General features: G+C 56.6%; 11 protein-coding genes across 12 annotated transcripts in view; 6 read left to right on the forward strand and 5 right to left on the reverse strand.

Annotated features, from left to right (window-relative positions):
- SDRG_03467 (hypothetical protein) overlaps window positions 1–1802 on the forward strand; it is a 3854-nt gene extending 2052 nt beyond the window's left edge. The window contains exons 7-13 of the mRNA XM_008609101.1: window positions 244–339; window positions 384–496; window positions 542–892; window positions 946–1055; window positions 1102–1278; window positions 1331–1495; window positions 1548–1802. Of these exons, the coding sequence (XP_008607323.1) occupies window positions 244–339; window positions 384–496; window positions 542–892; window positions 946–1055; window positions 1102–1278; window positions 1331–1495; window positions 1548–1748 (1213 nt within the window). The 3' untranslated portion in view covers window positions 1749–1802. The remainder of the gene's footprint in view (window positions 1–243; window positions 340–383; window positions 497–541; window positions 893–945; window positions 1056–1101; window positions 1279–1330; window positions 1496–1547) is intronic.
- Window positions 1803–2068: 266 nt separating this feature from the next.
- SDRG_03468 (hypothetical protein) lies at window positions 2069–3783 on the forward strand. Its single transcript, XM_008609102.1, has 8 exons — window positions 2069–2184; window positions 2230–2342; window positions 2402–2510; window positions 2555–2796; window positions 2847–2956; window positions 3000–3176; window positions 3219–3383; window positions 3441–3783. The coding sequence occupies exons 1-8, from the start codon at window positions 2093–2095 to the stop codon at window positions 3654–3656; spliced, it is 1224 nt and encodes a 407-aa protein (XP_008607324.1). The 5' UTR covers window positions 2069–2092; the 3' UTR covers window positions 3657–3783.
- A 292-nt stretch (window positions 3784–4075) lies between these two features.
- On the forward strand, window positions 4076–4584 carry SDRG_03469 (hypothetical protein). Its single transcript, XM_008609103.1, has 2 exons — window positions 4076–4426; window positions 4483–4584. Exons 1-2 carry the CDS (start codon window positions 4139–4141, stop codon window positions 4513–4515), a joined length of 321 nt encoding a protein of 106 aa, XP_008607325.1. The 5' UTR covers window positions 4076–4138; the 3' UTR covers window positions 4516–4584.
- Window positions 4564–6322, reverse strand: SDRG_03470. 2 transcript variants are annotated; one of them, XM_008609105.1, is made up of 13 exons: window positions 6207–6322; window positions 6086–6157; window positions 5983–6033; window positions 5866–5934; window positions 5768–5821; window positions 5687–5715; window positions 5608–5638; window positions 5515–5553; window positions 5430–5462; window positions 5075–5384; window positions 4862–5021; window positions 4714–4814; window positions 4564–4669 (listed from the first exon to the last, which is right to left on the reverse strand). In XM_008609105.1, the coding sequence occupies exons 1-13, from the start codon at window positions 6296–6298 to the stop codon at window positions 4610–4612; spliced, it is 1101 nt and encodes a 366-aa protein (XP_008607327.1). In that variant the 5' UTR covers window positions 6299–6322; the 3' UTR covers window positions 4564–4609. The 2 variants fall into 2 exon arrangements, with proteins under 2 accessions (XP_008607327.1, XP_008607326.1); XM_008609104.1 differs by having other exon boundaries at window positions 5866–6033; window positions 6207–6298.
- An 8-nt stretch (window positions 6323–6330) lies between these two features.
- SDRG_03471 (hypothetical protein) lies at window positions 6331–7538 on the reverse strand. The gene is made up of 4 exons (XM_008609106.1): window positions 7396–7538; window positions 7121–7343; window positions 6691–7065; window positions 6331–6641 (listed from the first exon to the last, which is right to left on the reverse strand). The coding sequence occupies exons 1-4, from the start codon at window positions 7485–7487 to the stop codon at window positions 6384–6386; spliced, it is 948 nt and encodes a 315-aa protein (XP_008607328.1). The 5' UTR covers window positions 7488–7538; the 3' UTR covers window positions 6331–6383.
- Window positions 7539–8788: 1250 nt separating this feature from the next.
- Window positions 8789–10297, forward strand: SDRG_03472 (hypothetical protein). The gene is made up of 3 exons (XM_008609107.1): window positions 8789–9624; window positions 9671–10021; window positions 10066–10297. Exons 1-3 carry the CDS (start codon window positions 8818–8820, stop codon window positions 10243–10245), a joined length of 1338 nt encoding a protein of 445 aa, XP_008607329.1. The 5' UTR covers window positions 8789–8817; the 3' UTR covers window positions 10246–10297.
- SDRG_03473 (hypothetical protein) lies at window positions 10242–13969 on the reverse strand (the record flags this gene model as incomplete). The annotated part of the gene is made up of 10 exons (XM_008609108.1): window positions 10242–10470; window positions 10519–10670; window positions 10719–10853; window positions 10899–11325; window positions 11373–12056; window positions 12111–12610; window positions 12653–12878; window positions 12933–13550; window positions 13599–13863; window positions 13912–13969. 10 exons carry the CDS (start codon window positions 13967–13969, stop codon window positions 10242–10244), a joined length of 3294 nt encoding a protein of 1097 aa, XP_008607330.1.
- A 583-nt stretch (window positions 13970–14552) lies between these two features.
- On the forward strand, window positions 14553–15172 carry SDRG_03474 (hypothetical protein). The gene has a single exon (XM_008609109.1). The coding sequence runs from the start codon at window positions 14628–14630 to the stop codon at window positions 15129–15131; it is 504 nt and encodes a 167-aa protein (XP_008607331.1). The 5' UTR covers window positions 14553–14627; the 3' UTR covers window positions 15132–15172.
- A 28-nt stretch (window positions 15173–15200) lies between these two features.
- SDRG_03475 (hypothetical protein) lies at window positions 15201–17008 on the reverse strand (the record flags this gene model as incomplete). The annotated part of the gene is made up of 5 exons (XM_008609110.1): window positions 15201–16246; window positions 16296–16459; window positions 16503–16569; window positions 16623–16847; window positions 16891–17008. The coding sequence occupies 5 exons, from the start codon at window positions 17006–17008 to the stop codon at window positions 15201–15203; spliced, it is 1620 nt and encodes a 539-aa protein (XP_008607332.1).
- Window positions 17009–17275: 267 nt separating this feature from the next.
- SDRG_03476 (serine/threonine protein kinase) lies at window positions 17276–18390 on the forward strand. The gene is made up of 2 exons (XM_008609111.1): window positions 17276–17592; window positions 17654–18390. Exons 1-2 carry the CDS (start codon window positions 17309–17311, stop codon window positions 18315–18317), a joined length of 948 nt encoding a protein of 315 aa, XP_008607333.1. The 5' UTR covers window positions 17276–17308; the 3' UTR covers window positions 18318–18390.
- Window positions 18391–20269: 1879 nt separating this feature from the next.
- SDRG_03477 (2,3-bisphosphoglycerate-dependent phosphoglycerate mutase) lies at window positions 20270–21153 on the reverse strand. The gene has a single exon (XM_008609112.1). It carries the CDS (start codon window positions 21134–21136, stop codon window positions 20339–20341), a length of 798 nt encoding a protein of 265 aa, XP_008607334.1. The 5' UTR covers window positions 21137–21153; the 3' UTR covers window positions 20270–20338.
- Window positions 21154–21191: the final 38 nt, after the last annotated feature.

Raw genomic sequence — 21191 nt, forward strand, 5'->3', positions numbered from 1 at the left:
GATGTCGACACCGTGCTTTTACACGTCGGAACGTTCCATTTTTGTGTTTTTCACCTTTTTCGCCAACGCCAATGTATGGTCCAAATCAATTTCCACGGTGTGAAATCCAAAGGAGTCGCTAAAATGGCATCGCCCCAACGTATCTTTTGGTTTGTATGGCGACCGCAAATTAATATAGTCGAGTGACTTGCATTACACGCACCTTTGCACTTCAAGTGCAGTCGCCAATTTGCATCCTTCGAGACACATGGGCATCGCCAAATTCGTGTCCGAGTCCAAGCTCGGCATTGCGCTTCTCGTGCTCGTGCTCACGCGCTGCGTGGACCGCGTCTACAACACGTACGACAATATTGCCCTGTTTTCCACGCTGAATGGTGGTGTAGGCGCATCACGTATGAATTTGTCCAATTCCTGTGGTACTATTCCAACATTATCAACCCGATCGCATTCCTCTTTTTCGCGTGGCCCGTCGTGTGGTACAAGCTGCGCTACACAAGTACACTTTTGGTGTTCTGGGTGGCAGTATTGACATGCAAATTAGACGATATTTCGCCGGAAATGAAGGCGTTCCCACACTACAAGTTTGCGATCATGGCCTTTCTCGACATGTCGGCCAACCTCCTGTCGACTGTGCCGACGCCGCACATTGGCGGGAACCTCAGCAACGTGCTTGGCCAAGTCAACCTTCCGTTCACGATGATCCTCTCGCACCTCTTCCTCAAGACGTCGTACAAGAAGGCGCACATCATGGGCGCCACCATGGTGCTCTACGGCGCGCTCGTGTGTATGATTCCCATCTTCCGCGGCGAAGTGGCTTTGAACTCGCCCGACCCGAGCGTCGGCTGGATCCTCCTTTTCGTGTTTTCGTGCGTCCCCAACGCGGGTGCCAACGGTACCTCAATTGTCCATTTTCAACTTCAGATTCATTTTGAAATTCTTTGGTAGTGTACAAGGAAATTGGTCTCAAGGACGTCGACCTTGACGTGTGGTACGCCAACGCGTGGGTCAGCACGTACCAGCTCCTCTGGGGCGTCGCGACCATGTGGACGATCCGCGTACGTGGCGGGCTTTTTCGTGTTTTGTATCAAGTTGAAAAACTAGATCCAAGCCTTCTCCAACCCGACGGTCGAGTGGGCGGACTTCCCGAGCTACGTGGAAGCCGCGCACAACTGCTTCTTTGGCAACGAGGTCACGTTCAACGGCGTCACGTCAACGTGTGACGGCAGCATCTTTACCATTTACGTCCAGTACATCGTCTTCAACATTGCCTTCAACATGGTACAACGCCCCATATTCCGCTCCTTTTGTGACATGTTGGGATTGTGTCTAGTTGATGATGTACATCTTCAAGGAAGGCAGCAGCGTCCTCTTTGTCTTCTCGTCCGCGGTCTGCCTCCCGCTCACGGACCTTCTGTACATGGTGCCGTTGCTCGCGGGGCCCCGTGCGTCGCAGACGTTTACGATCTTTGATGGGTTTGCACTCTTCATCATTGTCGTACGGCTCCCTTCTTTGCGCGCCAAGAACATTAGAGCTCACTGCATATTAGATGGGCATGCTCGTGTACCATTCCGAGAAGGAAATTCGCGGCACGGGCAACGACCGCGTCACCAAGTCGCCCATGTATGCGTCGCCGAGCGTCCAGAAGCTCAAGAGCAACCTCCAGCACAAGCGCGGGATCAAGCAAACCAAGCAGCGGTCCTACTCGGGTGGCAACTACGGCGCGATCGCGCAGGACGCTCATGTCTAAGGTCCTTTGCGACCAAAGGAATATACCATTCTGGTCACATCCGCGCCAAACCACCTTGCCTTGTTAGCTTGTCCACAAGCTTGCTCGATTCTTTCGATCATCCGCTGGCTAACATAGCCGGGGTGCAATAGCAGGCTTCGTTTCAAAGACATGGACTCTGCGGGAGGTTATGGACGGCCACCGGCTCAGAGCCGTACGACATCCGTGCGTCGTTGGTCGCATAATCTTCGGAAACGCTTGCGAACAAACAACGGTCGTATGACGATCGACGCATACTGAATACGAGTCCAAGATATCTTTGGTGCCAAGATCAGTGGCCAATCGGGTTTGTACCAGAAAGAAGAATGGGCTTGCGGGAGCTCATGCTCGAGTCGAAGCTCGTGCTTGCCGTCGTCGCCCTCGTCTTGGCGCGATGCATCGACCGCGTCCTCAACACGTACGCCGTTATCACGTCTCTGGGTTGCTCATGCGCATGGAGTAGCCGCATCACGTACGAGTACACGCCATTCCTGTGGTTTTTCGCCAACATCATTTGCCCCGTCTCGTTCCTCGCCATCTCGTGGCCCATCGTGATCTACAAGCTCCGTAAAACAGGTGCAGTTCGATTCGTGCCATCTCCTCGTGGAGAAGCTGGTCTCATGCGGTCATTCTAGAGGACATTACGCCCGAGATGCGCGCATTTCCCCATTATAAATTTGCGATCATGGCCTTTTTGGACATGGCCAGCAGCTTCCTCGCGACGCTGCCCATACCCCACATTGGGTACAGCATTTTACCGTCGCCATTTATTATCAACATGCTACTAGCGGCAACTTGGCCAATGTGCTCGGACAAGTGACGCTGCCGCTCAACATGCTGCTCTCGATGGTCTTCCTTCAGACGCGCTACGAGCGGTCGCACGTCATTGGAGCCACCATGGTGCTCTACGGCGCGCTCGTGTGCATGATTCCCATCTTCCGCGGCGAAGTGGCCTTGAATTCGCCCGACCCGTCGTTTGGCTGGCTCCTTCTCTACGTGTTTTCGATGGTACCTGCCGCGACCTCCAACGGTACGGCACCTTCGTTCTTTCTACGACTAGCCGACTCGATCTCTCTCTAGTCTACAAGGAGATTGGCTTGAAGGATGTCGATTTGGATATCTGGTACACGAACGCGTGGGTCAGCACGTATCAAGTGTGCTGGGGTATCGCGACGATGTGGACCATTCGGGTATTGCCTCTCCCTTTGCATCGGCAAGTGACTTGGAATGTAGCTGCCCGCGTTCTCCGACCCGGCGATCGACTGGCACGAGTTTCCCGCGTACTTGCAGTCGGCGACACGCTGCTTTTTCGGCAGCAACCTGACCTTTCACGATACGGACATGGCGTGCTCCACCGACATCTTTCCCACGTTTCTCCAGTACATCCTCTTCAACATCGTCTTCAACACGGTAGACAGTCACGTCATTTCTCGTCTCATGACTGCGCACTAGCTTATGATGTACGTCTTCAAGGAGGGCAGCAGCGTGCTCTTCGTCATCTCGTCGGCGGTGTGCCTTCCGCTCACCGACATTTTGTACATGATCCCGTTCATCGCGGGCCCCAAGGCGTCCCAGGCGTTCACCATCTTTGATGGGTTTGCGCTCTTTATCATTGTGGTACGACGACGATTTGACCGTATTGAATCTCGAGAAATCTCACGTATGCGGGACTAGATGGGCATGGTGGTCTACCATTCGCAAAAGGAAAAGCGCGGGAAAGACAACCTGTCGACGTCGCCCATGTACGCCTCGCCGAGCCTTCAGCGCATGCGCTCCAGCATGGAGCACAAGCGTGGCCGAAAGTCAGGCTACAAGAAGCTTCTGCGCACGATGACGCCGACGCGCGCCGCCAAGTCAGCCACGTACGGCGCCACCGACACGGTCGTGTAGCTACGTTGTAAGACTTCGGGAACGATCGCGCGGTTCGCGATCTTTCCTTTGGAGGCTCATGATGACAGTGATCTAATTGCACGCAACATTGCAGCATCTTTGCCCAAAATAGGCGGCATAGTGTGGTTACGAGCAGATCGAAAATATTTATATACTACGTTGGGGTGTCCCGCTATCATGCCCGGGACGATGATGTGTGCGAATGGCCGAAGACGTCGCGCCATCAGGCGGGAGCGGCCGAGCGGGTAGCGGTACAGCTTCCGTAGCTCCACGTAGAGTGGCGTGCGTATAGACAACCTCGGATCGGCTGGCGCGACATGACGTTCGCGACTCATCGCGATCGCGTATCCGGATGCACTTCAGAATGGCCGCGATGCACGCATTTGGTTTCTGTATAGTATACAAAACCGTATATACGAGGAGGACACGAGGGAAACACCTCAGTTTGCCTTTTGACGCGTTCAACCAACTTCCCATAAACCATGTCTGCCCTCGTCCTCATCGAAAGCGAAGAGCACTTTGCCAAGCTCATTGACGCTGAGAACGTGACCGTCGTCATGTTCAGCGCGCCGTGGTGCGGCAACTGCAAGCTCGTGCACTCGAAGCTCGTCAAGCTCGCCAAGGAGCTCACGGACGTGACGTTCGCCAAGTTCGACACGACGCAGTTCGAAGAGCTCGCGATGGACCTCAACGTCTCGGCGCTCCCGACCTTTAATATCTACAAGTCGGGTGCGATCCTCAAGGACTACACGGGCTCCAAGTGGGAAAAGGTACACCGACCTTGTGCTAGTCTTGACGCTTTTTGCTCACCATTGCCCATGTCTAGATTGACGAGCTTATCCGCGCCGCCCTCATCTAAGCGTCGTAGACTCTATCCGCGCTTGTCAGCTTTTCTTATATATATCCTCAACGACCCCAAACGTGATTTCTTTTCTCATTTCTTATCCACGAATCTAAAAGCGGAAGGCCTCCACGACAAAGTGGCGCAGGATGACGTGGACCTCGAAATGCACCTGGGACTTGTGAAAAGAGGCCAGTTCACGCTGCTACTACGCACCTGGCCTGACGCGATGGTGCGCAGTCGGCATCGATCCGCCCACGCGCTGTTGAACACGACATCGTCGCCGAGGAGCTCTGTCGTTTGACCCAGAAAGAGTGCTAGATTCATCTTGTGTGAAGATGCTTTGGAGAGCCGAGCCACCTACCTGCCAACTCTTGGTGCTCCGAGCCCAAGGGACGCCAGAGTCCAATCGTCACGAGGTGGTGCCCCGGCGACGACGGCACGTGGGCAAAGCCGTACCCGCAGACGTGTGCACTGCCATGCTCGTCAACGGTCCACACTTGCACGAGCAGTCGCGGCCAGCCCTACACGAAACAGTAGTACTCGTATTGCTATGCATTCAATAGGATGTATCTACCTGCATCGAGTATGTTGTCCAGAGTACGTCGATGGGATGGGCCCAAATAACCTCGTCGCCGACGCTCGGCGTGTCGACGTGGGTTTGGCCAACTTCTTTGCCGCACACGTGTTGCCACGCCTCCCCATAGTCGACACGCCACTTGCATACGTAGCTGGCGCCAGTGTCAAAGCCCGAGCCACCGACAAGATCGCCGAGAAGGTGCACTTCGGGCTGGTTCTGCGGCGTGGCTTTGCGGAGGCCCGCGGAGCCTGCGTCTTTGCGCGCGCGGTGCAGCGGCTGGCGCTCCACCTCGGCCAGTTTCGTGCTGCTACAGTCATATTGAAGTTCCTGAAGAAGGACCCGCGCCTCGTACGTCGTCAAAGCCGCACTCGCTGATGGCGTGGTGCTACGGGATTAATTCAAGTCGCCTGCGTCGAGTGATATACTGGCTCGTGTACGCTGGATCGCTCTCGGCGTGTGTGATTGGCATATGTAACCTAGTAGGAGCAGCGGTAACATAACGTTAGCACATTTTGTCATAGCAGGTGTACGCTGACGGCAACGGAGCCTCGTCTCGGGCAGCTACGGTCCGATGATGACGGCGCAAATATCAAGTCGATCGGCTTGTACCGCTCGCATCGGCGGTCGGGGCGTGGTCACTGGAACAGAAATGCATGATCTACAGTACCTCTTCAACGATTACCGACGTACCTCGGAGCGTCTTTCTTGCCAAAGAGCAAGTTGCGAAACGACTTGCTTGACGGGCTACGCCGATCGCTGTGGCGACCTTTTTACGCTCACGACCCAACCTGTTGCGTTGCAGCCGCGGCGGCGATGTGTTCTCGCCGTCTTGTGCGCTCGGAGATTGTTTGATTTCGCTACTAGTAGAGCACGTCGACTCGGTAACGTATACACAGAGTACGAACGCGGCGCCAATATCGTCTTTGCCCGAGCTCTCGTCCTTGGACGACGCCTTCCTACGATCCCACAGTCGATTTTAAAGATCCCAAATTCGTAGCGATGCCATACTCGTGGTGCTTGGACGGCGACCGCTTCGGAACGAGGTCCCGGAACGACTTGCGCGACTTCAGTGTCGGTCGTCTAGACAACTGGGGTCAATGCAGCAGGGTTGGTGCACGAAGCCAGAGACGCATCAGTCTCATTGGAGATGGACTCAGCTGCGGCCAAGGGCAGGGGCGCCTTCCCGGCGTCGCCGCCCAGCTTCCGCAAGGACCGCTTCATGGGCCCAATCTTCTTCTGGCGACGGTTCCAAATGACGAAGACACTGTTCCAAACACTGTATTGAAGCGTTTTACGGTCTCTCGCATCATTTGCGAAGACGCGCAAACTGCGCAAAGAGCTCTTTGGCAACGGCGTCGTTGAGCATGTCGTCACGCGTTGGCGCGCGCTCGTGTGTCGCTTCGAACACCGCCTTCCACGCCTCCAGCTCGGCTTGGACACGGCGGAGCTTGTCGGTGCGGGTTTCTGGCGGTGGTAGCGCGGCTGGCGCCTCGTCCAACAGCGGCTGGCATAGAACGCTCATGACAGCCCGCTTTGTGATCTCGCCAGCCTCCGATTTTGCCACCTACAGCACAAGACGATGAGGCACACGTAAACACTGCAGCCCGCAGTACCTTTAAAAGGGTTTGCTCGGCGCCAGCGTAGCCCAAGGCAACTACAAGACCACCGTTCGGGTTGAGTTGGCTCGCGAGCGCGTCCACGTGGTCCATGCTCTCGACAGCAACGCCAATATGGATGCAGTCATATGTGACGCCTGGTGTCAAAATCGACTTGCCCGAGCTCGCTTTCCACGTAATTGTCGAAGGCAGCTTGGCCTTGGCGACGTTGCGCTGCGAAAGCTCGAGGAGCGACGGCACAATGTCGACGCCCGTGACATGCCCGCTGTCACCGACGAGGAGCGCCATCGCCGCTGTGAGGTAGCCCGACCCACATCCGACGTCAATCGCGGCATGCCCTGGCTGGAGATGCGGCTCGAGCAGCTCAATGACCTACGCAATTCAATATGAGTGGCGCTAAAGCGTAGCGAGCCTGTGTAGGCGGTACCTGCGCATGCTGCTGCGGCGTCGAAATCGTGGCGATCGTCCCGATCTTGAGTGGTCGGTTCGCGTACGTGTCTTCAGGTGGTGACGGGTGCAGCGTAAAGTCGCCGCGGTCCAGCTTCCGGAAGACGTCTTGCACGCGCGGCGTCGTGAGCACACCGGCCTTGACTAGGCTCTCGACCAAGCTCGCTTGCGACGTGCCACCGATCGAGTGGCCCATGTTCATGCTGTCTCAAGCCGCTGAGCCCACCGTCGACGCAAGCAGCAGCGTGGTCATACCTGATCAAGAGATCGTCCGACATGCCGTTGAGCACAGAGAACGACCGACGAACCGTGCCTCGCAGCGCATAGATGTGGCGAGTCCCGAGCATGCTGCGGATGACGATGGTCCAAGACGAGCGATTCGCAATGGCTCGGCACGGAAATAGTGTACGATATGCAAATGCGACTGAAATAGTGTACTTAAGGGAGCTTCGATGATTGGTCATTGCAAATCTCTAGAAGCATATTGATTGGATATTGCGCTTACACTAGCAAATACTCCACCAATCATACGGCGTGTTTTCGGTCAGATCGGCGGCCCTCCAGCTGGTCAAGGCCGTCAAGCAGTCTTGCAGCGTCGCGCTATCCAATCGACCTCCCGACCGAATTATGGAGATGGCATATGTCGCCTTATCTTGGAGTAGCCGACACTCTAGGTCTAGCGCTGCACATACATGTATATGTAGGTGGAGGTCGTCGTTCATCGGCAGCGCCAGCACTCCTTGCCCCTCCCGGCGCCCGCGCTGCTCCTGCCTGCACTTCCAGTCCGCACTCTTTCAGCCACGCTCCTCTGAGCGGCCTCCGCTTCTCTCGTTCATGCGCCAAGCGTTCTCTTCCGTGCGCTGCGTTTTCACTCCCGCTCAAAGCGGCCTGGTGCGCGCTGTCAGCCAATCCGTAGCGATAGCGATAGCTATAGATTCAACTCCTATTGCAGCACATCGTTAAGCACACTGCTGAAATATGAGAAAGGTCGGTTATAACGCGTTTAGCTATAGCTATGGCGGCGGCGCGTTGGAGATGCTCTAACAGTACTATATACTAGTATCGGGTTGCTCTGAGCTCCTAAAATCGACTAATATATAACATTTTGCAACAGACTTGCCATCAATGGACGTCCGCCTTGCAGCCACGCGTAGCGAGTAGAGGCTGTGACGCTGTGACGTGTTCATGCGACCGAGTGCAAGGACATGCGCAGCCCATTGCATTCGAAAGACCTAAATGCACGCACATCAAGGGTCGCTGCAGAGCCCTTTGCCCACCTCGCAAAGGATACGTTCATTCTGGCGCCTCCACCAACTTGAAAGCGAGCTTGTCGCGTCGAGGCAACCCACTCATGATCACGGCCTTCGCCGGACTTCAATGTCTACTTGCGTGTGATTAGACGCTTTTGGTCGCTTGGGCCAAGATTTGGATCACCGACGCTTGCATCTGGCGCTCATCATTGCGTTGATGTACGTCATTTGTATAGGTTTTAGTATACCGGGCATGATGAGTGCGTAGAGCGTCGGGGCCTCATCACACACGCTCTTGTACGATACCATGGGTTGCGTGTGATTAGTCCCCTGTCTAGCATCCGGATACTGTTGATGAGCGACCGGACGCGAGCGACGTAATCACGGCTCGTAGAAAGCGGCCGGCCAGTCCATTTCCGCATTCGCCATGCACCAGCGCAAGCAGACGACCAGCGCGGCCGCTGCGCCGGCCGCGAGCCCCGGGCCCGCGAAGAAGGCCTTTATCTACGAGTTTGGCGGCCCACTTGGCGCCGTCTTCATCATGCTCATCCTGCCCGCGGTCGTCGTCTTCCTCGTCCGCGGCTGCAACGCGTCGTACTGCGTCGACAACCGCTTTGACTTTGCAGAGCTCTACACGCAGGTGACGGCGCCGATCGTCGCGTCCGACTTTGTCAACACCAATGCGATCGCGGTCGTCTTTGGCTGGTTTGGCTTCCAAGTGCTCCTCGAGCGGCTCGTGCCCGGCTCGTACCACGACGGCGTGCTCCTCCCGACCAAGAACCGCCTCACGTACAAGGTCAACGGGCACGTGTGCTTTTGGCTCTCGATGGCGGCAGCGGCGGCGCTCCATATCTACGTCACGCCGCTCTCGTATGTGTACGACCACTACCTCCAGCTCGCGGTGGGCTCGATGCTCCTCTCGGGCGCCATTAGCGTCTTTGTCTACCTCTTCTCATTCCGCGCACACGACGTGCTCTGCGCCGAGCAAGGGTCGTCGCCGTCGCACGTCTTCAACTTTTTCATCGGTCGCGAGCTCAACCCGCGCAGCGCGCTCACGCAGACGTTCGACCTCAAGTACTTCTGCGAGCTCCGCCCGGGCTTGATTGGCTGGGCCGTCCTCAACCTCGGCTTGCTCGCCAAGCAGCTGGAGCTGCATGGCGAAGTCACGCTCTCGATGGCCAGCGTCGTCTTCTTTCAAAACCTCTACGTCTGGGACGCGCTCTTCCACGAAAAGGTATGCATATTTCTATCAATATTGTATCAACAATTCGCTCTCCCAGTGCGTCCTGACGACAATGGACATTACGACCGACGGGTTTGGCTACATGCTCGCGTTTGGCGACATGATGTGGGTGCCCTACACGTACACGCTGCAGGCGCGCTACCTCGTGGACCGTGACCCGCACTTGAGCGCCGTGAGCCTCGCCGTCATCATTGCGCTCAACATCCTCGGGTACGCCATCTTCCGCGGCGCCAACGCGCAAAAGGACGCGTTCCGCACCAACCCGAACGGGCCAAGCGTCGCGCACCTCAAGTTCCTTTCGACCAAGCGCGGCACGAAGCTGCTCATCTCGGGCTGGTGGGGCATGGCCCGCAAGATCAACTACACGGGCGACTGGTGCATGGGCCTGGTACACTCGAAGTGTCTCCATCTCAAACGCTCATGCGAACGTAGGCGTGGTGCGCCTACTGCGGCCATTCGACGCTGCTCGTGTATTTTTACGCGATTTACTTTGCCATTTTGCTCGTCCACCGCGCCTTCCGCGACGACGCCGCGTGCCATGAAAAGTACGGCGACGACTGGACCAAGTACAAGGCGCACGTCAAGGCCATCTTCATCCCCGGCGTGCTCTAAGAGTCCTTCTCAAAGCGCAAATAGAGCTCTTTGGCGACGAGCCACCCGAGGATTTCGTGGTGGGTCTCACTCGGGAGGTATGGGCCGAGGACCCGGATCGCATCCAGATACAGTGCCTTGGACCATGGGCACTTGTGGATGCTGCGGTAGAGGACCTTGGTCGCGCGGTCGACGCAGCCGACGTGCACTTCGAAGCGGAGGTAGAGCCGCCACAGCACAGCACACCTATCGATGTTGCTACAACTTGGAGTCAAGAAGGAAGGAGAGGAATACCCTTCGCTGCGCCAACTGGCGTGGGATAGGCTATCTTCGAAGACTTTGCGAATGCGCTGGATGGCGACGGCGCCCCATGCGTGACGCGCGCAGCACGCCGCGTCGCTCGGCCCCGCACGGTAGAGCTCTGCGAGCAGCGCGACGAGCCAGAGCTATGAGTCTCAACATGAAATATTGTCGACCAGCGAGACGAACGATACCTGGGGCGAGGGTGCGTCGAACTGCTTCTGCGCGGCCTGCACCGCGCCTTGGACGAACCGCCGCACTTGCTGAGCCATCGTATTCTTCTTCTCGGCGTCCACAAACAGCGCGGCAAACACCGACTGCGATTGCACCTAATATATCGCCATCGCTCTCACTCCGTGTCAGAGCATGCGTACGGTCGAGACGGCCAAGTGGGTGCCCACACGCCACTGCTTGGGCGAGGCGCCGGTCCGGAGGAGCAGGTCCAAGCCCGCAGCGAGGAACCACTGGCGTGCGACATCAACGACGGTCGTCGAGTTATGCCATCGACCCAAGCGCGAGGCAGTGTCGAGAGCGTCGACCGAAGTGCGGAGACGCGTCAAGAGGAGTTCGCACGCGCACCCACCGAGCACAAACTCCACCAGCAGCGCATGGTAGAGACACACGGCGGTGATGGGCACACTGACAGTCGCCTGGGTCTCAGTACCCAGCGCATCCAAGGCGGCTTGGACGTCTCGCTGCGTGCTTTGATGCAAACGGACCTGCATCGTCGGCGTCAGGAGCGCGCTTGGAGGTGCCTTTTGCTTCTTGAGCCGCTTGCAGGCTCTGGCGAGCGACTCGACTCTATGATAACATGTTCAACACCAGCACCAAGTCATTAATCGACGTACGTAGGGTCGTAGATGGCGTAGAGAAGGTAGAGACACCGCCACAAACAGCCGACATTGTCGTCCGCTTGGTTGAGCTCGAAGCGAACGCGCCAGTACGCAAAGCGGTGCGTCTCGAGCGAGTTGGCGGCGGACGCCGATGCCTTTTCGCAGATGCGGCTCGTCATCTTGTCATTGCCAAACCGCCACTCCATGCACGCATAGCGCTCGTAAAGCAAAAGCGACGACGGCTCGGCCGAGAGCACATGTTTGGCAAAGGTGCGCGCCGGCTCGTGCTCGCCGAGGTGCATGCCGACATGCGTCTCGAGGTCGAGCGCCAGACCGAGGCACTCGACCCGCTGCAGCTGCGCGTAGCCCTGCAGAAGAAGGCGCCGCGCCCACGCGAGCTTGGACGGATCCAAGAGCGTATCGCGAGCCACGACGATGCTGTCGTGGAGGAGCGAGTCCAGCATCCTGCGCGGTTCGATCGCCGGTGCGTCGCTTTGGAAAAAGGCGTCGCAGAGATTTTCGAGTCCGTCTGTATCCAGCGCATCCGCGTACATGTACTCGGGGGTGCTGTATCTCGGTCGGATGCCGACCTCGGCGACGAGCGCAAGGAAGAGGTTCATGTGCACACGCGGCTGGACTGTAAAGAGGAAGGGCTGGATCTCGTCGAAGAGCAAGACACGGTCGGGCTGCTCGTCGATCCTAGAGCAGTCCGTGAGCATGGTCATAGAATGCGCTTGGCGAAAAGGGACGTACAGTGGGGCGTCGGCGGGGTCGTTTGGACGCAGCGGGCGCCACTGCGTCGCCATGAGCAAGTCCTCTTCGAGCAGCAAAGATGCATGCTCGTTGTCGTCCTGGAGCCGATCAAACGCGAGGCGTTCGTCCACGTCGTTCGCGGATGTTTTTGCCTTCTTCTTCGTGATGGCTACATCGTCGACCTCGGGCTGGTTGGACCGAAGCTCGCGCAAGATGCGCTCGTACTCGGCGGCGTCTTCGGCGTCCTTGATATGCACGCGGTGGCCGTGAATGTTGCTCCACACATAGCCTTCGTCTTGGCCGTTGTCCCCTTCGTGCTTGGAAAAATGCTCGTCCGAAAAGGCGTCGACTCCGCGGGCCTCGGAGCTCTCGGGCTGGTGGTGTGGCAGCCCGCGCAAGTGCAGAGGCGGCTGCGACGCTTCCAGCGACCGCTCACTGCGCTCTTGGACGCTTGCGATAAACGTCTCCATGGACGGCAGCGTCGTCGACAACGGTGGCACCTAAGAACGCCGTTATATAACAACACTATGCGACATGCGTACGTCGCCGGCATCCACCCCGCGCTCGCCCCACGACGAGCCATGCTGCTCCCAGTACGCTCCAAACTCGGTCATTGCATGTGGCGACCGGCAGCTCACGTTGAGCTCGAGGAGTGCTTGGAGGAGCCCAATGCTGCGCTCGACGTACCCGCTCTGCGCCTCCATGCGGCAGAGAAGCGTCGCAAAATGCACAAGCGTCGCGTCGCGCACGTCCGAGGATGCCGACCGCCTACAACGGCAGTTGCCATGATACTACAGACCATCGGGAAACAATGGGTAGTACATTTGAACCGACTGGATCATGCGGGCAAAGAGGTCGCGCAGCGCCGCGACAGAGAAGGCGCCAAACTGCATCTGCTTGCGCTGGAGCAAGTGCAGCCACGCGTCAGCGTGCTCGGGGTGCGCCAAGACGCTGCGCTCGAGCTCGGCGAGGATGTCGGCTTCGTCCGAGCGCTGCATGCAGAGAAACCACTGCAACTGCACAAGCGCGTCCGACGTCGGGTTGGCTAGCATCGCACGCGACCAGATCGCGACTTGCTTTTCGAGAAGAAGCGCGCGCTGCTTGGCCTTGGATTTCATGTCGCCGAGCGCGTCGGCTTGCACGTGCATGTAGGCGAGCCAGAGGTCGACGTTGGACGGGTCCTGGCGCAGCGCCGCGTTGAAGTGCTTGTTCTGCGCCACGACACGCGCCTCGCGCCGCTGGCTCTCGAGCTCTGCGTCCTCGTCGCGGATCGGCGTATACGGCTCGAGCGCAAGGAAGGGCGCGCCGTCGTCGTCGGTTGCTCGTTCGCCACGCTCGGTCGGGAGGTGCAGCGACAGCGCCGAGACCTTGTGCTTGGCGTCAAAGTAGCGCAATGACGCTTCGTCGTCCGCCTCGCGCTTGCGCTTGAAGAGATGGTACCTAGGCAAGAGAGAACGCTCGATGGACACGAAAACAAGCACATCGTACCGGGGCACGTCGGTCGCGTTGAGCGTGCCGTAAAAGAGATTGTCCTTGTCCTTGCCGTGATCGATTTCGTAGAGCTTGTCGACCTTGGAAGGAGGAGCGATCGGCCGCTTATGCGCAAGCGCCCGCGGCTCCTCGGCGCGACGCGCAGGCTTGGGCAGCGCGATGGGACCAGTGGGCTGGCGCGACGGGGCCACGGGCGTGAACCCTTCGTTCGTATCATCGTCGTCTTCGCCGGCCTTGTAGCTCTTGCCCACATTAAGCCATGCTACGTATTCGACCCACATGAGGCCATGCCCGGCTCTTTGATGCCCACCTATCGCCTGAGCCTCTGTCGGCGCTGCCGGCTGCGTTGCGCGGCCTGCCGAAAACATCTCTCGTGGTCGTCCGGAAATTAACCGGACGCGATGCCAAGATCCAAGTTATGCCCCGGGGTACGCGAACGGTCGCTCATCTTGGATCCAACATTCATTGTGTGGCAAGTTGCACGGTCGAGGCTACGATCGTAGCAAAGGAGCGCAGTGGCCTCGTCATCGCAGGCTCTTGTTGGCAGGAGACAGAGTACTTCAATTCTCTGAAATGAAACGACGACCCAGCGCGATCGGACCAATCGCGCGGATCGAAACCGAAGATGCGAAACACTGCCAAAACATTGTTGAAATTGAGTTTGAGAGTCTGGATGGTGTCGGCGCGCTATTAGCCAGGGTGAACGAGCGATCGACCAATATATATACTGCAGTAGTATGAGCGTGGATGGCAATATATATACTCTCGACCAAGGCGCAATACCGATGATGGTATAAATGTTCTCGTCACTATTGCATATGTTGCGCATAACGACCGGGCGAGATGCAGCTCTGTCCATCGTCCGTCCGGTCGGGTCGCCCCTTGAATGGTGTGCCAGTCGTGAGCGAGTTCGAACCCAACGCGCGTCTTGTTCTTTTGCGGTTGGAAAAAGCGCGTTGGGCCACCGCCTCCCAACGGCAACGACCGACCTCTGCAACCCTTGATCTGCACAATCAAATTGACTACATGAAGATTTCCGCTCTCCTCACTTGCCTCGCGCTGGCGTTTGCGCCGACCGCGTCTGCTGCTTGCTGCTCGGTTTGCACGAGCCGAGTGGCTGCCAGCATTTGCTCCAACAGCGACAAGACGAACCGGGTCGCTCGGTTCCCAAGCAAGTGGACCGTGCCGTACCCGTCCAAGCTCGTGTCGAGTACGCTGTCGCACGTGGCCAACTTTTCGACGACGGGCGATTTTCGCGTCATCAACAGGGGCACAAACAAGGTGACGTGGACGGCCAACTCGGGCTTCAGTGACCCGGACGAAGCCGAGTTTGCGGGCCAAGTGCTGCAGATCTTGAACACGGGGCAGGTCGTCGTCTACGACGCGAGCGAAGGCATTGCGTCGTGGATCCCCGATATGTTTCCCGTCGACCAAAAGGACTTTTGCGCCATCATGCAGGACGACGGCAATTTTGTCATCTACGACCCGAGCTGCCGGCCTGTGTGGGCCTCCAACACGTATGGCAAGTAGGCATTCAAACATAACCTTAACGCACGCTAGCTCCATTCCCTACGTTACCGAACGCATAGGAAAAATTGGTCAAGCACCAGGGTTGCCGAATCGTTGTGGTTGTTGCTGCTGCGGTTGTTGCTGCTGCGGTTGTTGCGGCTGTTGTTGCTGCTGTTGCTGAAGCAGTTGGTGTTGGTAGTGGAGTGCTGTTTGGTGCTGACCAGGTTGAGATACTGGCTGCGAGTGCGGATGGTGTCCGCGCTGGTGCTGCGCGTACTGCGCCTGGCGCTGCTGCAGTTGTTGCTGGGGGTACGGAGCATGCTGTGCGTACTGGTGCTGCGGTGGGCCTTGCTTGGGCGCTGGGTGCTTTGGAGATTGTTTTCTCGATGCCGGCTGCTTGTGCGCTGGGTGCTTTGACGGGGCCGGCTTTTGCAAAGCTTGCTGCTGATTCGGATGCTGCTGATGGTACTGTTGTTGTTGGAGCGAATGGTGTTGTTGCTGTTGCTGCTGCTGTTGCTGCTGCTGTTTGTGCAGCTGTTGTTGCTGTTGGCGCTGTTCTTGTTCTTGGTGTTGGAGGTTCTGCGGCGACCCCGTCGTGAGCCGCGCTTTCTCATACAAGCGATAGCGTAGGCACTCGCGCTGGAAGCGCTCGAGGTCCTGCATAGCAAGTTGCTGGCACTTGGCCAAAACGGCGGGCGATGCACCCTGGAAGAGCTGCTGCAGAACGTGGATATCGGTCACTGTGCGCTCGACGTAGAGGTCCTTGAAATAGTCAAACGCGCCGGACGCAGGCACGGGCCGCGGCGGCACCTGAGGCGGCAGCGACAACAGCTGCTTCACAGGCATCGTGCTCTTCTGCGCGGCAAATGTCTCGAGCTTGCGACGCTTGAGGAACTGCTCTGCGACCACATGCAGGGGCCCATAGCTGCCCTTGGCCTCCTCTGTCTCAGCCCGGGGTCGCTTCTCGTACCCGTTGGGGTGGTACGTCGGGTACAAGCGCAGCGGCTCGGCGTCCGGCGTCGGTTTGGCGGGCTTGGGCGACGGCGTCACACGGGGCTTGGCGCCCACGGTCTCGAAGAGGCCCTTGGTTTGCATCGTCGGCTGGATCTTCTCGGTCTTGTCGTTGAGCTTGAAAGCTACAGAGTCGTCCATGGATGAAAACCTGTCGAGTCAAAGAGGCGGGACCTGCGCGCTTGTTCTCCAAGATCTCGGCCGTTGCGCCGAGGTCCTCGACGTCCGAGTCGGGCGCGAGCGCATCGTCGTCGCTGTCAGATGCGGCGCCGGAGAGGTCCATTCCATGCGCCGGCGCGTCTTCGTACGCAAGAAACTTCCAGAGCTCTTGGCAAGCGCTAATGCAAGGACGTGAGACCTTATGATGGGGTCGGACGGTACCGAGGCCGCCACTGCAACTTGTGCTTGGACGCCATCTTGGCCGCGACATCGTCCCAGTTGATGGCAACTACACCGCCAGTATGAGCTATGACACGTCGAAGGTCGAAGGAGGCGCCTGACCTGGCGGCTTGGCGTCGGCCATGCTGCCGCTCAGCTTGGCATTCATTTGGTCGAGGATCTCACTGCACATGAGGTTGGCGTCCGTGACCGTGTACCGCCCGAGGATCTTCTCGCGGCCAAAGTTGGACGACGACTTGCGCAGAAGCGGGTGCGTCGGCGACACGCGCGGCGCGGCCTCGGCCGTTGGCAGCGGAACCTCGGCCGTCGGGACATCGTCGTTGGCACCTACGACGCTGCATGAGAAAGGCCACGTCGCGTGCGAGCCTACCCGCAGTGTCGAGAGGGCTTAGCGACGCGATATGCGCCTCCTTGTTGCTCTCGGGCGCAGCGCTTCGGCGTGTCGTCATCGGCACCGGCGCCGATGGCACGCTTGGGCTTGTGGGCATGGTATTAATGGCGGATGTTTAAAACAGTCGCAATTTGTTTTTTTCGGGGTCCGCTTATTGGTCAAAATGCACATCGCGCGTGCTCGACGACAAAGACAAAGTTGTCGATCGCTCAAACGACAGGTTGTAGTACTGTGTCGGATTATACCGAGATTATACCGAGATTATACTGAGAGCAGCCCTTATGACCGAGCGAGGAGCCAAACATCCTGCGCCGTTGTCGTGGCAAAGAGTAGGATCGCGTTTGAGCTCAACTCTTGGCGATTTGCTGCAACCAAGTGCACAACGAAAAAAAGCAGTATGGGCGCTCGTGGATCGACGACGCACTGCTGCTGGTCGGCAGGCGCCGTTGCGCTAGCGAGCCCACTTGTCGACTGCAAGGACACCTTAGACGAGCAGCCCGTCACTCCGGCATTCGAGCTGCCTGTCATTGTCGCGTCCGAGCTCACGGTGCTCGGTACGATTGGCAATAGAGGTCGTGGGCGCGTCGCACGCGCCGACTTTCGCGGCCGCGCCGTCGCCGTGCGCTTCCTGAACGAAAAGCTGACGGACTCGTTTTGTCGCTACGCACTCCGGGTGCACCGGTACACTTTATCTGTCTAGGACATGACTGTGAGAGCTCATACCTTTGCACGCTTCTTGTAGACTCGAGTCGAGCAACATTGTCGCGCTCGTCGGTGTTATGGACCCACGCTCGTACACGCCATCGCTCGTGACAGAGTTTATGGACGGCGGCACAGTCGAGCAGCTTGTCGAGCGAAAGCACCGTGCGGACGAGGAGCGTAAAGCGCTGGACCCGTCACTCCTGGACGTTGCCATCGCTGTCGCCGACGGGCTCACGGCGCTCCATGGCATCAACTTGGTCTACGAGCACTTCCAACCACGAAACGTGCTCCTCAACAGCAAGGGCGCCATCAAGCTATCGGACGTGACGTCGGCGTTGGATTTCACGTGCGAAATGACCATGTGCACCAACAGAAGCGAGTCGTACTACTGGGCGCCCGAGATCTTGATGCACGAGATCGACGTACCGACCATTGCTGCCAACATCTACTCGCTGGGCATTCTCCTGGTTGAGCTCTCGACACTGGAGACACCGTACATCGAAGCGTACCACAAAGGGCTTTCGCACATCAAAATTCTACTGGCCATCGAAGAGTGCCATTTAACGCCAGCCCTGCGGGACGACTGCCCCGATTGGTACCGTGAGCTCGTGGCTTTATGCTTGTTATCCGACCCAACGCAGCGGCCGACAGCTCGAGACGTCGCTCGTGCGCTTCGAGAGGGTTCCGCTAAGCCATGCGCGTAACCAGTTGTCAGATCCACCACTGTTTTCATAAGTTGAGAAGGTTTTCCACAGTCTATGACTGTTTCATTCGTCGAACAGCGTTGTCATGATATCGTGTGGTGAACGAGTCGTGGTTGAATCCGTAAAATACTTGATGTTTTAGTTTTAGTTTCACATGACAGTGTAGAGATAAAAAAGAGTTTGGCTCAGATGGTGATGCATGTTATACTTCTACATAATTGTCGTTCAGAACAGGTCTGTAAATAACAATCCTCATCGCCAAATGCAAATTACGAAATAGGATAAGAGCTTCATAAACACAGGTGTATGTCTCAACATGACTCGCAAAGGGTAATATGCATTCAGAGTGGTGCATAGGTTGTAATCATTCGCTCTTGGTTCCATAGTAAAATGCAGTAATTATGTATATAGAAAGCCTCATGATGATAACACAGAAATTATGTCTCTTCAGCTGAGTTCAGTGAGTTGTTAGTTTTACTCCTTAGCTTTCCATGCAAATATAAATATATTGAAAAGAGTAGGCTCAGATGGTGATGCATGTTATACTTCCACATGATTGTCGTTCAGAACAGGTCTGTAAATAACAATCCTCATCGCCGAAAAATAAAAGTCAGATATCTAACGGATCTTCTACAGTGCCACATGGGGCTTCTAGAAGGGGAATCCATAGAAGTATCATCAATCTTTTTCACACACAGGAAACAAATAAAATAATGAGCTTCATAAACACAGGTGTATGTCTCAACATGACTCGCAAAGGGTAATATGCATTCAGAGTGGTGCATAGATTTGTAATCATCGCTCATTTTTATATGCAAATGCAAACTACAATCTGTCGATAAAGATGTCAGCAAGACATTGTTGATACGACCGTACATGCAACGGCCGCATCCGTAGGAATCGCTGAATGCTATCGCTTCCGTAAAAAGTACTGGTTCAGTCACAATAAGATCCAACTTTTCAGCGGGATCAAAAATACTGCCGGCGTGGAGTGATGGGAAGCAGGTACTATCCAAAATATGGAAAATGTAGTGTAGTTGAAGGGTCAGACCATTGAAAAAAATATCATCGCGATAACGCGGATCTAGAACACGGACCAATGGAAATAAAAATCATTCCCTTCACTGCTACATATGCAAATTACAATGTGTGTGTTGCTCACATTATGGGTGATAGTGTATATCTTGCCTTCATGGCTAGTTGGTACAAGCCTCAGAGAAGTGTTTTTGCATCATTGCAACACGATAACTAACTAGACGATGTCTGTAGATACTATCGAAGACTCAGTGGTGCAATATAGTGATTCCGGATTGCAGCATTTCCACAGATTAGAATTCAGTAGAGGGAGCTGTTTATCATCGTTGTCTTCGAATATCATACAATGATCAATACGAATGTAGGAGCGAGCTCCTCAAGACACTTGCCTTGAAAGACGCAAAATGCAGAATGAGAACTCCCCGCACCAAGATGGGCAGTCCGGATAATATTATTCTTCTTCGAATCGTATTTAATGATGTATTCTAAAGCGTATACGTTGATCAAGCTATTGTTTAAATAGAAGCACGATTTTGAACGGACGCATTATATTTCTGAACGCTCGGCCCAAGGCAAAGTGGCTGCCACTCGTTTTTAAACGGCATCCGATTGGCCAAAATTCTACAAGTGCAAGTGGCGCTGCTCGAGCCTGCACGCCAGCGCCACGTACACATGCCCCCGCAAGGGTCGGCGTTCCTTTGGTCGGCAAGCGCGAGGCATTGTATTAGCTCATTTATCCTAGAGATAGTCAAGCTTATGGCTTGTGGTACCACCTCTTGGCAGAGCGCTATGCCATGGTGGTGCTCCAGCCAAATCGATGCCGCCACTTGCTCCCGCTCGTGTAGTGTGATGCCGTGTATTGCGGTATTGCTGCCAGTTGTCGCTACATATCGAGCTGCCGTGGGCAACGAGAGGGCCGACTGAGCAACAAACAGTGTGCTCTGTAGTATGGTCGTGTTCATAGCACGCGGATTGCTGCTTATTATTTACTTGGTTTGGTTCTTGACGCCAAGGATGCGCTGGCGGATCTCGTCTTGGTTGCCCAAGTAGTAGCCGCTGAGGGGCGCAATCGCGTCCTTGTGCGGAATCGGCTTCAAGTTGTCGTCCAAGTGGTAGATGAGCGGGATGCCAGTCGGGATGTTGAGGTCTGTGATCTCGTCCTTGGAAATGTTGTCGAGCTCCATGACGAGCGCGCGCAAGCTGTTGCCGTGCGCCGCAATCACAACGTTCTTGCCCGCACGGATGCTCGGTTCGATCTCCTCGCGCCACGTGGGCATGACACGCTCGGCCGTCATCTTGAGCGACTCGCTCAGCGGCAAGTCCTTCGTGTCCAAGCCGCTGTAGCGACGGTCGTGGCCCGGGTAGTACTCGTTGTCCGTCGTGAGCTGCGGCGGCGGAATGTCGTAGCTGCGGCGCCACACAAGCACCTGCTCCTTCCCGTGTTTCTGGACTGTCTCGTTCTTGTCGAGGCCCGTGAGGAGACCGTAGTGACGTTCGTTGAGGCGCCAGCGGTGCTCGACCGGGATGTACATCTGGTTGCTCTCTTCGAGCACATGCCACAAGGTGCGGATCGCGCGCTTGAGGTACGACGTGTACGCGACGTCAAACGTCAGGTTGGCGTCCTTGATGAGCTGGCCCGCGGCCTTGGCCTCTTCGTGGCCCTTGGCACTGAGTGCCACGTCGTACCAGCCCGTGAACTTGTTGAGCTTGTTCCACTCACTCTCGCCGTGGCGGAGGAGCACGAGCGTGTGCTTGCTGCGGCGACCGGCGCGGACGAACTGCATCGTGGCTTCGATCTTTCGTTTCCCAAAATGACCAGTCACTCCCATTCCTTGCCTG

This window comes from Saprolegnia diclina (assembly GCF_000281045.1).
Source record: "Saprolegnia diclina VS20 unplaced genomic scaffold supercont1.8, whole genome shotgun sequence".
In the NCBI taxonomy this organism is placed as follows: Eukaryota; Oomycota; class Saprolegniomycetes; order Saprolegniales; family Saprolegniaceae; genus Saprolegnia; species Saprolegnia diclina.

What these genes read in the sequence shown, in the direction of transcription:
- SDRG_03470 (XM_008609104.1), bottom strand. Translation starts at nt 6,298, where the DNA reads ATGAAGCGGTCCTTGCGGAAGCTGGGCGGCGACGCCGGGAAGGCGCCC. An exon ending in ATCTCCAATGAGACTGATGC is followed by an intron (nt 6,158 to 6,206) that starts GTCTCTGGCTTC and finishes CCAGTTGTCTAG; the next exon opens with ACGACCGACACTGAAGTCGC. An exon ending in GGAGCACCAAGAGTTGGCAG is followed by an intron (nt 4,815 to 4,861) that starts GTAGGTGGCTCG and finishes AGATGAATCTAG; the next exon opens with CACTCTTTCTGGGTCAAACG.
- SDRG_03476 (XM_008609111.1), top strand. Translation starts at nt 17,309, where the DNA reads ATGGGCGCTCGTGGATCGACGACGCACTGCTGCTGGTCGGCAGGCGCC. An exon ending in TACGCACTCCGGGTGCACCG is followed by an intron (nt 17,593 to 17,653) that starts GTACACTTTATC and finishes CGCTTCTTGTAG; the next exon opens with ACTCGAGTCGAGCAACATTG.
- SDRG_03469 (XM_008609103.1), top strand. Translation starts at nt 4,139, where the DNA reads ATGTCTGCCCTCGTCCTCATCGAAAGCGAAGAGCACTTTGCCAAGCTC. An exon ending in CGGGCTCCAAGTGGGAAAAG is followed by an intron (nt 4,427 to 4,482) that starts GTACACCGACCT and finishes GCCCATGTCTAG; the next exon opens with ATTGACGAGCTTATCCGCGC.
- SDRG_03474 (XM_008609109.1), top strand. Translation starts at nt 14,628, where the DNA reads ATGAAGATTTCCGCTCTCCTCACTTGCCTCGCGCTGGCGTTTGCGCCG.
- SDRG_03477 (XM_008609112.1), bottom strand. Translation starts at nt 21,136, where the DNA reads ATGCAGTTCGTCCGCGCCGGTCGCCGCAGCAAGCACACGCTCGTGCTC.
- SDRG_03471 (XM_008609106.1), bottom strand. Translation starts at nt 7,487, where the DNA reads ATGCTCGGGACTCGCCACATCTATGCGCTGCGAGGCACGGTTCGTCGG. An exon ending in CGCCGCAGCAGCATGCGCAG is followed by an intron (nt 7,066 to 7,120) that starts GTACCGCCTACA and finishes TGAATTGCGTAG; the next exon opens with GTCATTGAGCTGCTCGAGCC. An exon ending in CCGAGCAAACCCTTTTAAAG is followed by an intron (nt 6,642 to 6,690) that starts GTACTGCGGGCT and finishes CTTGTGCTGTAG; the next exon opens with GTGGCAAAATCGGAGGCTGG.
- SDRG_03468 (XM_008609102.1), top strand. Translation starts at nt 2,093, where the DNA reads ATGGGCTTGCGGGAGCTCATGCTCGAGTCGAAGCTCGTGCTTGCCGTC. An exon ending in CGACGATGTGGACCATTCGG is followed by an intron (nt 2,957 to 2,999) that starts GTATTGCCTCTC and finishes CTTGGAATGTAG; the next exon opens with CTGCCCGCGTTCTCCGACCC. An exon ending in TTGCGCTCTTTATCATTGTG is followed by an intron (nt 3,384 to 3,440) that starts GTACGACGACGA and finishes ATGCGGGACTAG; the next exon opens with ATGGGCATGGTGGTCTACCA.
- SDRG_03472 (XM_008609107.1), top strand. Translation starts at nt 8,818, where the DNA reads ATGCACCAGCGCAAGCAGACGACCAGCGCGGCCGCTGCGCCGGCCGCG. An exon ending in ACGCGCTCTTCCACGAAAAG is followed by an intron (nt 9,625 to 9,670) that starts GTATGCATATTT and finishes TCGCTCTCCCAG; the next exon opens with TGCGTCCTGACGACAATGGA. An exon ending in GCGACTGGTGCATGGGCCTG is followed by an intron (nt 10,022 to 10,065) that starts GTACACTCGAAG and finishes ATGCGAACGTAG; the next exon opens with GCGTGGTGCGCCTACTGCGG.